The following is a 13,364-nucleotide window of genomic DNA, read 5'->3' as shown; positions in this document are numbered from 1 at the left end:
AATGACTCTTATTCACTCTCAGTCACACTTCACAAGGAAGTACACATGCAAGCACACACACACATACACACACACACACACACACACACACTCTCTCTCTCTCTCTGTCTCTCTCTCTCTCTCACACACACACACACACACACACACACACACACACACACACACACACACACACACTACTCACTGAGAAGTAGAGGAGCAGTGATCCAAACAGGATGGTCTCTAACAGCAGGAGTCCTGATGCTCTTATCCTCTGAGGGGGTTGGAGGGGGGGGATTAAATATGAGGAGTGAGTGGAAGAGGGTGGTGATGGAGGGAGGTGGAAGTGCAGAGGGTGGGAGAGAGAGAGAGAGAGAGAGAGAGAGAGAGAGGGAGAGAGAGAGAGAGGGGTGGGTGAAGAAGAGAGGATGAGGGAGTGTGTCAGGAAGAAGAGGGGGGGGGGGGAGTGAGAGAGTAAAGACAAAACAGACATAAGCGATTCAGTATGAAAGATCTGTTATCGTGTGCTTTGGTCTGAACTCTGATAGGCTGAACCATGTTTCTTTCACCACAGACTGGGTCAACATGGGGCCACTATGGCAGAACCATTAGTCCACTAGGCCTGGGTGAAGGACAGTATGATTACACTAACGCCTATGCTGTCATATTACATAATGATACAGTATGTGCAGATACTAGGACGCAATCACAACTAATAACATATATATATGCTATTTAGCTGATGTTTTTACCCAAAGCAACTTACATTGCAGTGAGTGCATACATCTTTCAGTATATATGGTCCCAGCGGGAATCGAACCCACAACCTAAGCGTTGTTAGCGCCATGCTCCACCAACCCAACTGAGCCACAGAGGACCACAACCACAACCGGCTCATTCAGGGGAGTCTGGTGGAGGTGGGATTCGGAGGACGGACTCCTTGGAACACGTGGAGAATGAAACACGCGTGTTTGATACCGTTCCTCATTCTATTCCATGCCAGACAATGAGCCCGTCCTCCGATTTCTACCTCCACCAACTCCCCTGGACTCAGTAGAACTAACTCCCCCGGCTCCGGCCTCACTGATAGGCCACCAACACACTGATAAACACCGGTGTCATAAAGAGTTTAGCCTAACGGGCTAACGCAGACACTCAGAGCTCAGATAGCGTCAGTTCAAATCGTGAATAAGTCATTAAAGCTACCTCACCCTGCTCCCAGTGGCTGATAAACACCGCCGTCATGAAGAGTTTAGCTCGAGGGGCTAAAACAGTCATTTGGACAAACTCCCCCTGCTCCACTACAAGCAGCAGGCCACCAACATGCAACATGTACTGTGGTCCTCTGGGGGCAGGGCACTAACAACACTTAGGTTGTGGGTTCGATTCCCGCCGGGACCATATATACCCAAAAAACATATGCACTCACTGCAATGTAAGTCGCTTTCAGCTAAATGGCATCATGCTGATAAACAAGGGTGTATTCATAAAGAGTTGAGCTTGAGGGGCTAAAACAGTCATCAGGATGTGACTCAACCTAAATGGCGTACATATCATGCTGATTAACAAGGGTGTGTCCGTAAAGAGTTGAGCTCGAGGGGCTAACACAGTCACGGAGAGACGTGACTCACCCTGCTGAAGCGGCACTGGAAGGCCACCAGCATGCTGAAGAACACCAGGAACATGAAGCAGCCCTGCACCGCCAGCACCCCGGCCCGCAGCACCCAGTCCTCCTGCACCCAGCAGGGGGCGCCGTCCTCGCAGGTGGCGCAGCCGGGCCAGCAGGGCAGGCAGATGGGCAGGGTGGGGTAACACACGCCACCGCCACTGCCACCGCCAGGGTCCCCGGAGGAGACGTCATCACCATCGTCAACGCTGCTGCCATTCACGGCCCCGCCACCTTCTGAGACACACCCCGGAGATATACACACACACACACACACACACACACACACCGGAGGGATACACACACATACACACACACACACCGGAGAGACACACACATACACACACACCGGAGGGATACACACACACAAACACCGGAGAGACACAGAGACACACACACACACACACACACACACACACACACACACACACGCACACACACACATGCAGGAGATAAACAGAGACAGATGGAGCATGCCTGTGATGATAAGTCTTTCACACTCCTGTTGTGCTGCTGGTTAAATGCACATCACTATGACATCACTGAAATGCTGTTTAACGTTATGTTGTCAGTGTGATCCTTCATGTAATCCTCTAGATGGGAGTAATGAATGCATAAAGCACTGGGTCAACTTGACCAGAACATACAACATACGAGCGTATATCCTCCCTCCCTGGATTGTTTTTTGGCAAACAAGACAGAGGCCGACGACTAAACCGAGTGGTTTGCGGTATCGTTACCTAGAATATAGAATGAACTTTGTGTGTGGATTTCTCCAAATCAGTGGCATGTTGAATAAACGTTCCTACAGCAGAAGTGGATATATGTCTTGGGGTACAAGGGACTGATACTGATGTCAAGTGTCAAATCATAAATAATAAAACATAAAAAAACGAGACAAAAAAAATATAGTTGCATTGGTTAGGTCTAACCCCGCAAACGTGACACAACCAGCTATGAGACAGCCTTATAGAAAGGAGAACAGTACGTTTACATGCACACCATATTCCGATTACGGTCAATATTCTGGTTAATGTAATATTCAGAATAAGGTGTTTATATGCGCTGCAGCAACTGGAATATTCTGTTTACATGTTAATTGGAATATTCCCTTAGTTCGGCTGGAAAATCAGATGAATTCGTCTGGAAATAGTTGTTACTATAGTAACGTTAGTGTTGGTACTTGGTAGCTTGGTTGTGGTCTTTAACCCACAGCTAGGCCATAATGCTTGTTTCCAACATAGTCCTCCATTATTGTGTTCTCCTACTTGCGCTTTTGAACCACAATTTAACTACAACATTACTGCTGATCCACTTTGTCCTCAACATTGGGAGACAAGAGCGAGAAGAAATGACGAGTGTATCGTTTTCTAGCCTTGAGAGAGTTTTCCACCTGTGTCTCACCTGTGTCTGACCTGTGTCTCACCTATGTCTCACCTGGTCGACTGTTCAAACCTGCCTCCTTCAGTCACTCACAAACCTTTTTAAAGATGTCACTATTTCTCTGTTTTCTTCCATCTATGTACTCCATGATATTTAAATATGTCATTATCTGAAGGCAGACTGCAGTCTCCTCCTCACTCCAGAAATGCTGGCTCCTGCGAATCGAGCATGCGCAGACGTAACTGAATATTCCGTAAATGGTCATTTTCCGATTAAGGTGTATAACATGTCACAATATTCCGATTCAAACAGGCTTATGCCAGGGGTCTTATTCGGAATATTCTCCAATCGGAATGGCCTTATTCCCGTTCTGCACGTGTTTACATGACTCTTGCCAAACCGGAATATTGAGCATATTCCGAAACATCGTCAATGATGGGAACTTTGTCTTATGATGACTGATGGACAGATGATTCACTTATTTAGACACATGTATTTGTTGTAAGTGGTTTTGGATAAAGGCGTCTGCTAAATGCCAAAAATGTAAATATAACTTCATCACAGTCCTACTGTATATAACCCTCAGTCTTCAGAAGACAAGCAGGAAGAGGATAACAGATACACATAGTCACAGTACGGCCTCGAAATCACACAAGACATGTCACTTTCCTTCTTCAGGAAGTGCTGATCTGCTATGAAACTCATTGATTGGCTTACGTGTGTCCTGAGTGGCCAATGGGGGGCTGTAGAATCCCGCCTTGCAGCGGCAGCAGTATTGGCCGAGTCTGAACCCCTGGCCTGTGATTGGTTCACACTGGAGGGGAGACAAAGGCAGAAGTCAGACAATAGTAATGTAGTTGGACCCTGGGGTAAAGTTACACCCAAATACTGATCCTGGTGGGTATTTCATCAATGTCGCTAAAGGACAATCCAGGCTTATTTTGATAAATCCCGCAAGATTTATAATAAAATCCAGCCTTATTTTGATAAGTCTCACAACTTGTAAAAAATAAGCCTAGATTTTCCTTTAGTGACGTTGATGGTATACCCCCCAGGACATGATTACTCAACCAATGTTCTACCTTGAACCATCAGGGAATACTAACAACTATGCTTCTGTTTTGCAACATTTCAAATGTCTAAATCCATTCCTTCATAACTGCTTTCAGAAACTCTGAAACCCTCATAATATGGAAGCTACACAAGCTAAATCAAGCTGATCTGACATCAGTGGCCTTAGGCCTTATTTGGTAATGTAATTTCAGCATTTTGGTACAATCCTCTGTAACACACACTCTGTCTCTCCCTCTGCTCTCTCTCTTTATATGCCTGTGTAGGCTGAACTGTTTTTTTTTTTATCACTCAGATAGTCTGTCATATCAGTCAGTCAGCAAACCAGTCGGTCGGTCGGTCAGTCAGCCAGCCAGCAAACCAGTCAGTCAGTCAGTCAGTCAGTCAGCAAACCAGTCAGTCAGTCAGCAAACCAGTCAGTCAGTCAGTCAGCCAGTCAATCAGTCTGTCAGTCAGCAAAGCAGTCAGTCAGTCAGCCAGTCAGTCTGTCAGTCAGCAAACCAGTCAGTCAGTCAGTCAGTCAGTCAGTCAGTCAGTCAGTCAGCAAACCAGTCAGTCAGTCAGTCAGTCAGCAAACCCGTCAGTCAGTCAGTCAGTCAGCCAGTCAATCAGTCTGTCAGTCAGCAAAGCAGTCAGTCAGTCAGCCAGTCAGTCTGTCAGTCAGTCAAATCCAGGAAAAAACATATCTGGAAGCTCTCACTGTGTTAATCCCCCAGCCCCCCCCTCTCTCTCTCTCTTTATATGCCTGTGTAGACTGAACTGGTTGTTTTTTATCACTCAGATAGACAGTCATATCAGTCAGTTAGTCTGTCAGTCAGCAAACCAGTCAGTCGGCCGGTCAGTCAGTCAGTCAGTCAACAAATCAGTTAATCTGTCAGTCAGCAAACCAGTCAGTCAGTCAGTCAGCAAACCAGTCAGTCAGTCTGTCAGTCAGTCAGCAAACCAGTCAGTCAGTCAGCAAACCAGTCAGTCAGTCAGTCAGTCGGTCAGTCAGCAAACCAGTCAGTCAGTCAGTCAGCAAACCAGTCAGTCAGTCAGGAAACCAGTCAGTCAGTCAGTCAGTCAGACAGTCAGTCAGCAAACCAGTCAGTCAGCCAGCCAGTCAGTCAGTCAGACAGACAGTCAGTCAGTCAGACAGTCAATCAGTCAACCTGCAAACCAGTTAGTCAGTCAGTCTGTCAGTCAGCAAACCAGTCAGTCAGTCAGCAAGCCAGCCAGCAAGCCAGTCAGTCAGTCAGTCAACAAATCAGTTAATCTGTCAGTCAGCCAGTAAACGAGTCAGTCAGTCAGCAAACCAGTCAGTCAGTCAGACAGTCAGTCAGTCAGTCAGTCAGTCAGGAAACCAGTCATTCAGTCAGTCAGCAAACCAGTCAGTCAGTCAGTCAGCAAACCAGTCAGTCAGACAGTCAGTCAGTCAGTCAGCAAACCAGTCAGTCAGTCAGGAAACCAGTCAGTCAGTCAGTCAGACAGTCAGTCAGCAAACCAGTCAGTCAGCCAGCCAGTCAGTCAGTCAGTCAGTCAGTCAGCCAGTAAACGAGTCAGTCAGTCAGCAAACCAGTAGTCAGTCAGTCAGTCAGTCAGTCAGCAAACCAGTCAGTCAGTCAGGAAACCAGTCATTCAGTCAGTCAGCAAACCAGTCAGTCAGTCAGACAGTCAGTCAGTCAGTCAGTCAGTCAGTCAGCAAACCAGTCAGTCAGTCAGTCAGGAAACCAGTCAGTCAGACAGACAGTCAGTCTGTCAGTCAGTCAGCAAACCAGTCAGTCAGTCAGGAAACCAGTTAGTCAGTCAGTCTGTCAGCCAGTCAGCAAACCAGTCATTCAGTCAGTCAGCAAACCAGTCAGTCAGTCAGACAGTCAGTCAGTCAGTCAGTCAGGAAACCAGTCAGTCAGTCAGTCAGTCAGACAGTCAGTCAGCAAACCAGTCAGTCAGCCAGTCAGTCAGTCAGACAGTCAGTCAGTCAGTCAGTCAGACAGTCAGTCAGTCAGTCAGTCAGACAGTCAGTCAGTCAACCTGCAAACCAGTTAGTCAGTCAGCAAGCCAGTCAGTCAGTCAGTCAGTCAGTCAGTCAGTCTGTCTGTCAGTCAGCAAAGCAGTCAGTCAGTCAGTCAATCAGTCAGTCATTCATTCAGTCAGTCAGTCAGTCAGTCAGCCAGCCAGTCATTCAGTCAAATCCAGGAAAAAACATATCTGGACGCTCTCACTGTGTTAATCTAAGTTAAAACCTAAATGGACTCGTAATGCCTTCACCAAGAGCATTATCCCCTATGCCTACGCACACACACACACACCTACACACACACACACACACAGAGACACACACAGACACACACACACATACACACACGCACACGCACACGCACACACACACACACACACACACACACACACACACACACTCCCCGCCCCCAACCCAGTCCTCTAAGTCAGGTAGTGGCAGACCTAATGGCCTGCTGAAAGTGTTGAACATTACTGTGTGGGATTAGACAGGATCACCATGGAGGAGAGGCAGCCTAGCTCGCTAGCAACCAGCAGCTCTGTCTCTCTCTGTGTCTGTGGGTAAACATAGACAGAGCTCAGGCCTGCCACATGTCACAAAAGACACTCAGAATGCTTCATAATGTATCATGAAGATCAATTTTGCTCCCTGGATCTTAGATCTTATTTTATGGAGAGAGAGAGGGAGAGAGTGAGAGAGGGAGGAGAGAGAGAGAGAAGGAGAGAGTGAGAGAGTGAGAGAGGGAGAGAGTCTATTTTCAGGAGAGTCTAAGAATCGGATGATTTCATGATCACGTTGTTGAACCTCCATGTTGAAAGATGTTTTGTACCTGCAATTATCTTTTACATAATTGGTTATATTTCTCGTTTATATCCTCAATACGCAATTCATCCTCCGCCTTGCCAACCAACGTAATCACAGTAACCAAAAGCATCAGCACAGTCACCATCCAATCACTGTCTTTCCCTGAAGTCAATTGTGACAGGGCCTGGTGAAAAAGTCCCCAAGTAGGGCACGGTCATTTTTCTGTTTTTTACAGATTATGACCGTTTTCAAATGATGTGTCATACATTGAAATCTGAAAACAGTCGAAGAATATATGCTTATTTGAAAGTTGGTACACCTCAAACCAAATACCAGAGAAAATCACTCTGAATCAAAACAGACGCGTTTTCTACCGGCTGGACGCTTGGCCGCAGCGTAGAAGGAACCTCTATGAACATCTAACTGCATGTTTAGCACATCACAACATGCTGATAGAACATCAACATGCTAATGACACATCACTACATATAATCAGATGATCATCTTGTCCTCCTTGCTTTTGAACACATCCTAAAATGTATGTTTACAAGCCATGTATCACTAACCCAGTAGCCTCCGAAGCAGGACGGCAGACGACACAGTGAATCCAATTCACAAATTGTAAGTTTTTATTGATCCTAAAACTGATGTTTGTTATATTGAGGGGGCTCTTCAACACTTATATTTCGGAATATGAAGAAAACCGGAAATAAGCTTTTTGGTAATTTTGTGCGACTTGAGAATTGTAAACATGCAGACCTTCGTCAGACCGTGTCACAAATCAATACCCTAACAAAACAACAATCAAATTCTCCCACATCAACCATAATACAGCTTTATCCACCAGGTACAGCAAGGACACCTGGTTCTCTAATCCACCTGTCCTGGATGTCTGCTGGAGCATGTTTCAACGGCCGACATGGTGTTAGAGAGCATGGGGAGACGGGGAGGGGCGGGGGCGGTGGGGGCCGTGGCCGACATGGTGTTAGAGAGCATGGGGAGACGGGGAGGGGCGGGGGCGGTGGGGGCGGTGGGGGGGGTGGGGGGGGGACGTCATGGTGTTAGAGAGCATGGGGAGACGGGGAGGGGTGGGGGCGGTGGGGGCGGTGGGGGGGGGACGTCATGGTGTTAGAGAGCATGGGGAGACGGGGAGCGGTGGGAGGGGTGGGGGCCGTGGGGGGGACGTCGGTACCGCTGGATTATAATCCTAATCCAACACATCATCCCTCCATCACCCAGAGACACATATCTTTAAATAGACGGTCTGGCTGAAAGAGGGGGAGGATTTGGAGGGTAGGAAGAGATGGACAGATTGATTGAAAGAGGAATAAGAGGGGGGAGTGAGTTGAAAAGAGGGGGGGGGGGGAGGAGTGGAGAAGTGTGTGTGTGAACCGGTAAGGCGGTGAATGAGGGAAGGAGAAAAAAGGAAATGAAGTGACAATCGGAGGGAAACGGAGGTGGAGAGGGAGAGAGAGAGATAGAGGAAGATAGAGGAAGCCACCTTTCGAAGGTTGACTACAGTTGAATGTGTGTTATAACTATTATATCTATAATACATGGATATAGACTCACCGAACACTTTATTAGGAATAGCTGTAATCCTTCTCATTCATTCAGGTGGTGTAATGGTGTGGGGAATGTTTTCTTGGCACATTTGGTTTGTTAATACCAATCAATCATCGCTTGAATGCCACAGTCTATTTGTGTGTTGTTGCTGACCATGTGCATCCCTTCACGCCACAATGTACCCATCTTCTAATGGCTACTTCCAGCATGATAATGCACCATGTCACAAAGCAGAAGTCGTCTCAAACTGGTTTCATGAACATGACAATAAGTTCCGTTTTTTTTCAGTGGCCTTCCCAGTCATGTCCGGATCTGAATCCAATAGAACACCTTTGGGATCTGGTAGAACGGGAGATTCACAGCTTTAAAGTACACCTGAAAAGACTGTGTGATGCAATCATGTCATCATGTCATCATTTTCAGGCTACACCTTAATTGCTCCTCCTGAGACATCTACTACCCCCTTGCAGTGTGCCTCCTGAGACATCTACTACCCCCCTGCACTGTGTCTCCAGAGACACCTGCTTCCCCCCCGACTGTTTCTCCTAAGATTTCTACTACCCCCTTGCACTGGTAATGTCTATCCAGTGTCTCCTAGCACGACGACTGCCAATGGCCGCTGGCCTGAGCTAGATTACTTTTCCTGCTACGATTGGTTGATTGATGATTCACAGTCAAATGTATTGATTGTAAATGCCAAAAATGTAAGTTGTAAATGTCATCAGGGATCAGAATCTCAAAGGAATGTTTCAATGCCACGAAGCATTGAGGCTGTTTTGAGAGCAAAGGGAGGCCATACACAGTATTAGTATAGTGTTCCTGATTAAGTGCTCAGTGAGTGTATATATATATACAGTATATATATATATAATTAACCAAAGTTATGGCTATTGGCTGCCTATGGAGGGATGTAAAATTGCTATATAACTGCATGGCTGTTCATTCATTCAGAGCAGTTTGTTAATCACACAAGTGGGGATGGAACCCAGAGGTCTCCCACATGCAGTACCCAGGCGGACATCCTCATGGCCTGGGGGGTGAGGTACCTGTCTCCCAACCACCTCCGCTGCCGCTGGTTACCTGCATGCTGGTGCGGTTGCACTGGTGTGTGTTGGCGAACCAGCTGTCCCCCGGGCTGCACTGGTCCACGTCAAAGCTCTGTATGTTAACGTCCACACGGATCACCCCCCTGAACACACACACACACACACACACACACACACAGGCATAAGCACAGGTATACACGACACACACACACACACACACGCACGCACACGCACACACACACACACACACACACACACACACACACACACACACACACACACACACACAGCAAAGGAGAAATACATCCATTTCAGCAAGGATAACATCATGGACACAGACAGCAAAGTAAAGAACAGGAGACTTTTATAGACAGAAACATTATTATTGTAATTGAATCATCCATATACAACTCAGTTCCCTGGCAGACTGGCCTTGGCTGTGAGTGTGTGTGTGTGTGTGTGTGTGTGTGTGTGTGTGTGTGTGTGTGTGTGCGTGTGTGCACGTGCATATGCGCAGGTGTATATGCGCAGGTGTGTGTGTGCATTTGCGTGTATGTGTGTGTGTGTGCGTGCGTGCGTGCGTGTGTGTATGTGTCCGTGCGTGTGTGCGTGCGTGCATGCGTGCGACCGTGCGTGTGTGTGTGTGTGTGTAAGTGTCAGTCTCTCTTTCAAATGTCAGATGCTATCCAGGGGGGGTAACTCAATCATCCCTCCTCATCCACCTGCTTATCAGAGCGTCTCCAGAGTGGGTTAGGGTTAGGTGGCTCAGGCCCCTGGAGAGAGAGGCTGTCTGTCCTTAACAACCATCTGAAGAGGGAGGCTGTCTGTCCTTAACAACCATCTGAAGAGGGAGGCTATATGTCCTTAACAACCATCTGAAGAGGGAGGCTGTCTGTCCTTAACAACCATCTGAAGAGGGAGGCTATATGTCCTTAACAACCATCTGAAGAGGGAGGCTGTCTGTCCTTAACAACCATCTGAAGAGGGAGGCTGTCTGTCCTTAACAACCATCTGAAGAGGGAGGCTGTCTGTCCTTAACAACCATCTGAAGAGGGAGGCTGTCTGTCCTTAACAACCACCTGAAGAGGGAGGCTGTCTGTCCTTAACAACCATCTGAAGAGGGAGGCTGTATGTCCTTAACAACCATCTGAAGAGAGGTTATATGTCCTTAACAACCAGCTGACGAGAGGCTATATGTCCTTAACAACCAGCTGAAGGAGGATAGCCTCTTACAGTAACACAAGGTAGGAGGAGCCTACATGCTGGGGTGGGAGGAGCCTACACAGGGGTGGGAGGAGCCTACAGGCTGGGGTGGGAGGAGCCTACACAGGGATGGGAGGAGCCTACACAGGGGTGGGAGGAGCCTACACAGCCTAAAAGCCTACATGACAGTCACACACACATACACACACATTCTACATTACATTACCATCCCACTTAGCATTCACCCTCCCTGAACACCCCACTGTCTACCTCCAATGACATCATCAACATGAGACAGAGAAAGAGAGAGAGAGAGAGGGGGGCGGGGCGAGGCGTTCTGACCTGAACTCGGGGCTGAGGTCGGGCTTGAGGCCGTAGAAGGACGTCGAGAGTGTGAGCAGCCAGCCGGGCAGGAAGTACCCATCCACACACTCCAGGAAGGGGGAGGCGGCCCACCGGACCCCGCTGCGATTGGTCACGTAGCTGTCGCCCCGCCCCCACTTGGGCGTCTCCAGCGTGTCGAGGTCGTTGAGGAGCACCCGCTTGGTCAGCGCGAAGGCGGAGGCGGGCCAAGCGTTCCCGTTGGACGAGGCGGCGGGGAACTTGAAGCTGGTGAACCAGCTGTCGTCAGGGGCGGGACTGGGCGGGTGGAGGCTCTCCCAGACGTCGGACAGGTCCTGGAGGAGGATGCTCTGGAACTTGGGGGCGGGGCTACTACTAAGGGCGGGGCTCCGCGAGGCCCGCAGCACCAGCTGCGGAACCGGGGCGGCCGGGTCGGCGTCGAAGGTCAGCAGGGCTCGGCGCGCCAGCAGGTCGGACTCCAGGAGCGCGCGGACCATGGCGTGGTACCACTCCATGTCGTCGCGGACGCTGGCCTCCCGCAGGTCGCTGGCCTGGAAGATCATGTTGAGGAAGTTGGCCGTGTTGGAGAGGGCGTCCATGGCCGGCCGCAGCCGGGAGACGAAGCCCGGGGGCAGGGGTCCGCCCCAGCCCTGGAAGCTGTACGCCCGGGCGCACGGCCCCTGCTCCAGCGCCGAGGCGTCTCCGCTGTAGAGGTAGGCCTCCGCGGGGCCCCAGGAGGGGGGGGGACTCACTGAGCCCGAGGCCTGGGAGGAGCCGGAGGACGAGGAGGTCCCGGTGCCGTTCAGGAGGGAGTCCACAGCGGCGTGGGTGTCCGTCTCAGGGGTGGGGTCCGCCGGCGGGAGGTCGGGGGTGACCTGGGCGGACAGGAGGGGTGGGAGGAGCAGCAGGAAGAAGAGCCACGCGGGCCCCATCCTCGTCCTCAGACCCAACCGCGAATGCGCCCCCCCTGCCTCTTCGATAAAATCTTGACCCTTTTAGCGTTTTCCCCCCCCCAGAAATAAAAAGGGGATTGTCACATTCCGGCCGATGCCTCCTCTCTCGTCTCCCCCATCTCTCTGTTGTTTCTTCTCTCCTTTTTCTCTCTCTTCCCTTCTTCTTCTTGCCCTCCAGCTGTGTTCATGCGGGCGGAGGTGCTGTGGCAGGTGTCGGTGGCGGCGGGGAGCAGGTCTGCGGCGCTCTCGGACGCGCTACACGACTCTCCATCGGTGTGTCATAGTCTCACACACACACACACACACACACACCTCTCAGACACACACACACACACACACACACGCTCGTAAAAAAAAACACACACACTCACTCACTCTCACACACACTACTCTCTCCACCTCAGACGGGGGGAGGTCGAAAGCGACCTGGTGCTGCTGGTGGTTATCCCTGCGTGTCGCTGAGAGGAGGAGGGGGAGGAGAGGAGGGACACGGGGAAGATACAGCGGTGTTCCCTCTCGATCCTACTACCAGCATGCTCACAGTCAGTCCTCCCTCCGGGTCCGTAGGCTACGTTCCTGTTTGTACTCCCGTTTCACGGCGATGAACCCCCCGATAGTGCCCGGGGGGAGGAGTGTCAGAGACAGAGCCCAATAAGATTAGAGAGAGAGAGAGAGAGAGAGAGAGGTGCGCCAAAGCCACGCTCCTGACCAACGCACCGTGCGCGACAGGATGGAGGGAGGGATGGAGGGAGGGAGGGAGGAGGGGGTAGACTAAAGTTGAAGGAGTCCTTGGCAGGTTGGGAGGCTGCGGGAGAGAGAGAGAGAGAGAGAGAGAGAGAGAGAGAGAGAGAGAGAGAGAGAGAGAGGGAGAGAAGGGGAGAGAGAGAGAGGGAATAGCGTGGTAGAGCGTGAGGAGGATAACAAACAGCTTTCCTCTCCTCTCAGCTTCTCTTTTTCTTTCTCCTGGTCTTCTGTGTCTGTTACCTCCTCCTGTCTTCACAGCTCCTCCGCTCAGCGTCGCTCTCACGCTCACTGATGGAGATTACCCCTGCTGTGCTCTTCACCCTACTCTCTCTCTCTCTCTCTCTCTCCCTCCCTCCCTTTCTTGTTTCTCATTCTGTGATTTCCTCTCAGTATGGTGGCTGGCTGGCTGGCTGGCTGGTGATGCTCATGTAACAGTTTGTGATGGGTGATGAGAGTGGCACATCTGGTGGCTTGTGTGTGTGTGTTTGTGTGCGTACGTGCGTGTGTGTGTGTGTGTGTGTGTCTGTCTGTCTGTCTGTCTGTCTGTCTGTCTGTCTACAGAGAGGAGAGAGGATGATGCAGGATGAGGGTTAAGCTGCCTGTATTTGGGC

General features: G+C 50.0%; 1 protein-coding gene across 1 annotated transcript in view; it reads right to left on the bottom strand.

Moving 5' to 3' along the window:
* Nucleotides 1-11,988, bottom strand: part of gpr179 (G protein-coupled receptor 179) — a gene marked incomplete at both ends in the record, with an annotated part of 24,259 nt that extends 12,271 nt beyond the window's left edge. Inside the window, 5 exons of the mRNA XM_080546825.1 lie at nt 185-253; nt 1,611-1,882; nt 3,746-3,842; nt 9,546-9,654; nt 11,057-11,988. Of these exons, the coding sequence (XP_080402951.1) occupies nt 185-253; nt 1,611-1,882; nt 3,746-3,842; nt 9,546-9,654; nt 11,057-11,988 (1,479 nt within the window). The remainder of the gene's footprint in view (nt 1-184; nt 254-1,610; nt 1,883-3,745; nt 3,843-9,545; nt 9,655-11,056) is intronic.
* Between the last annotated feature and the right edge of the window lie 1,376 nt (nt 11,989-13,364).

The sequence above is a fragment of the Nansenia antarctica genome (genome assembly GCF_963989245.1).
Source record: "Nansenia antarctica genome assembly, chromosome: 16".
Classification (NCBI taxonomy): domain Eukaryota; kingdom Metazoa; phylum Chordata; class Actinopteri; order Argentiniformes; family Microstomatidae; genus Nansenia; species Nansenia antarctica.
This window is presented reverse-complemented; position numbering and strand designations above follow the sequence as displayed.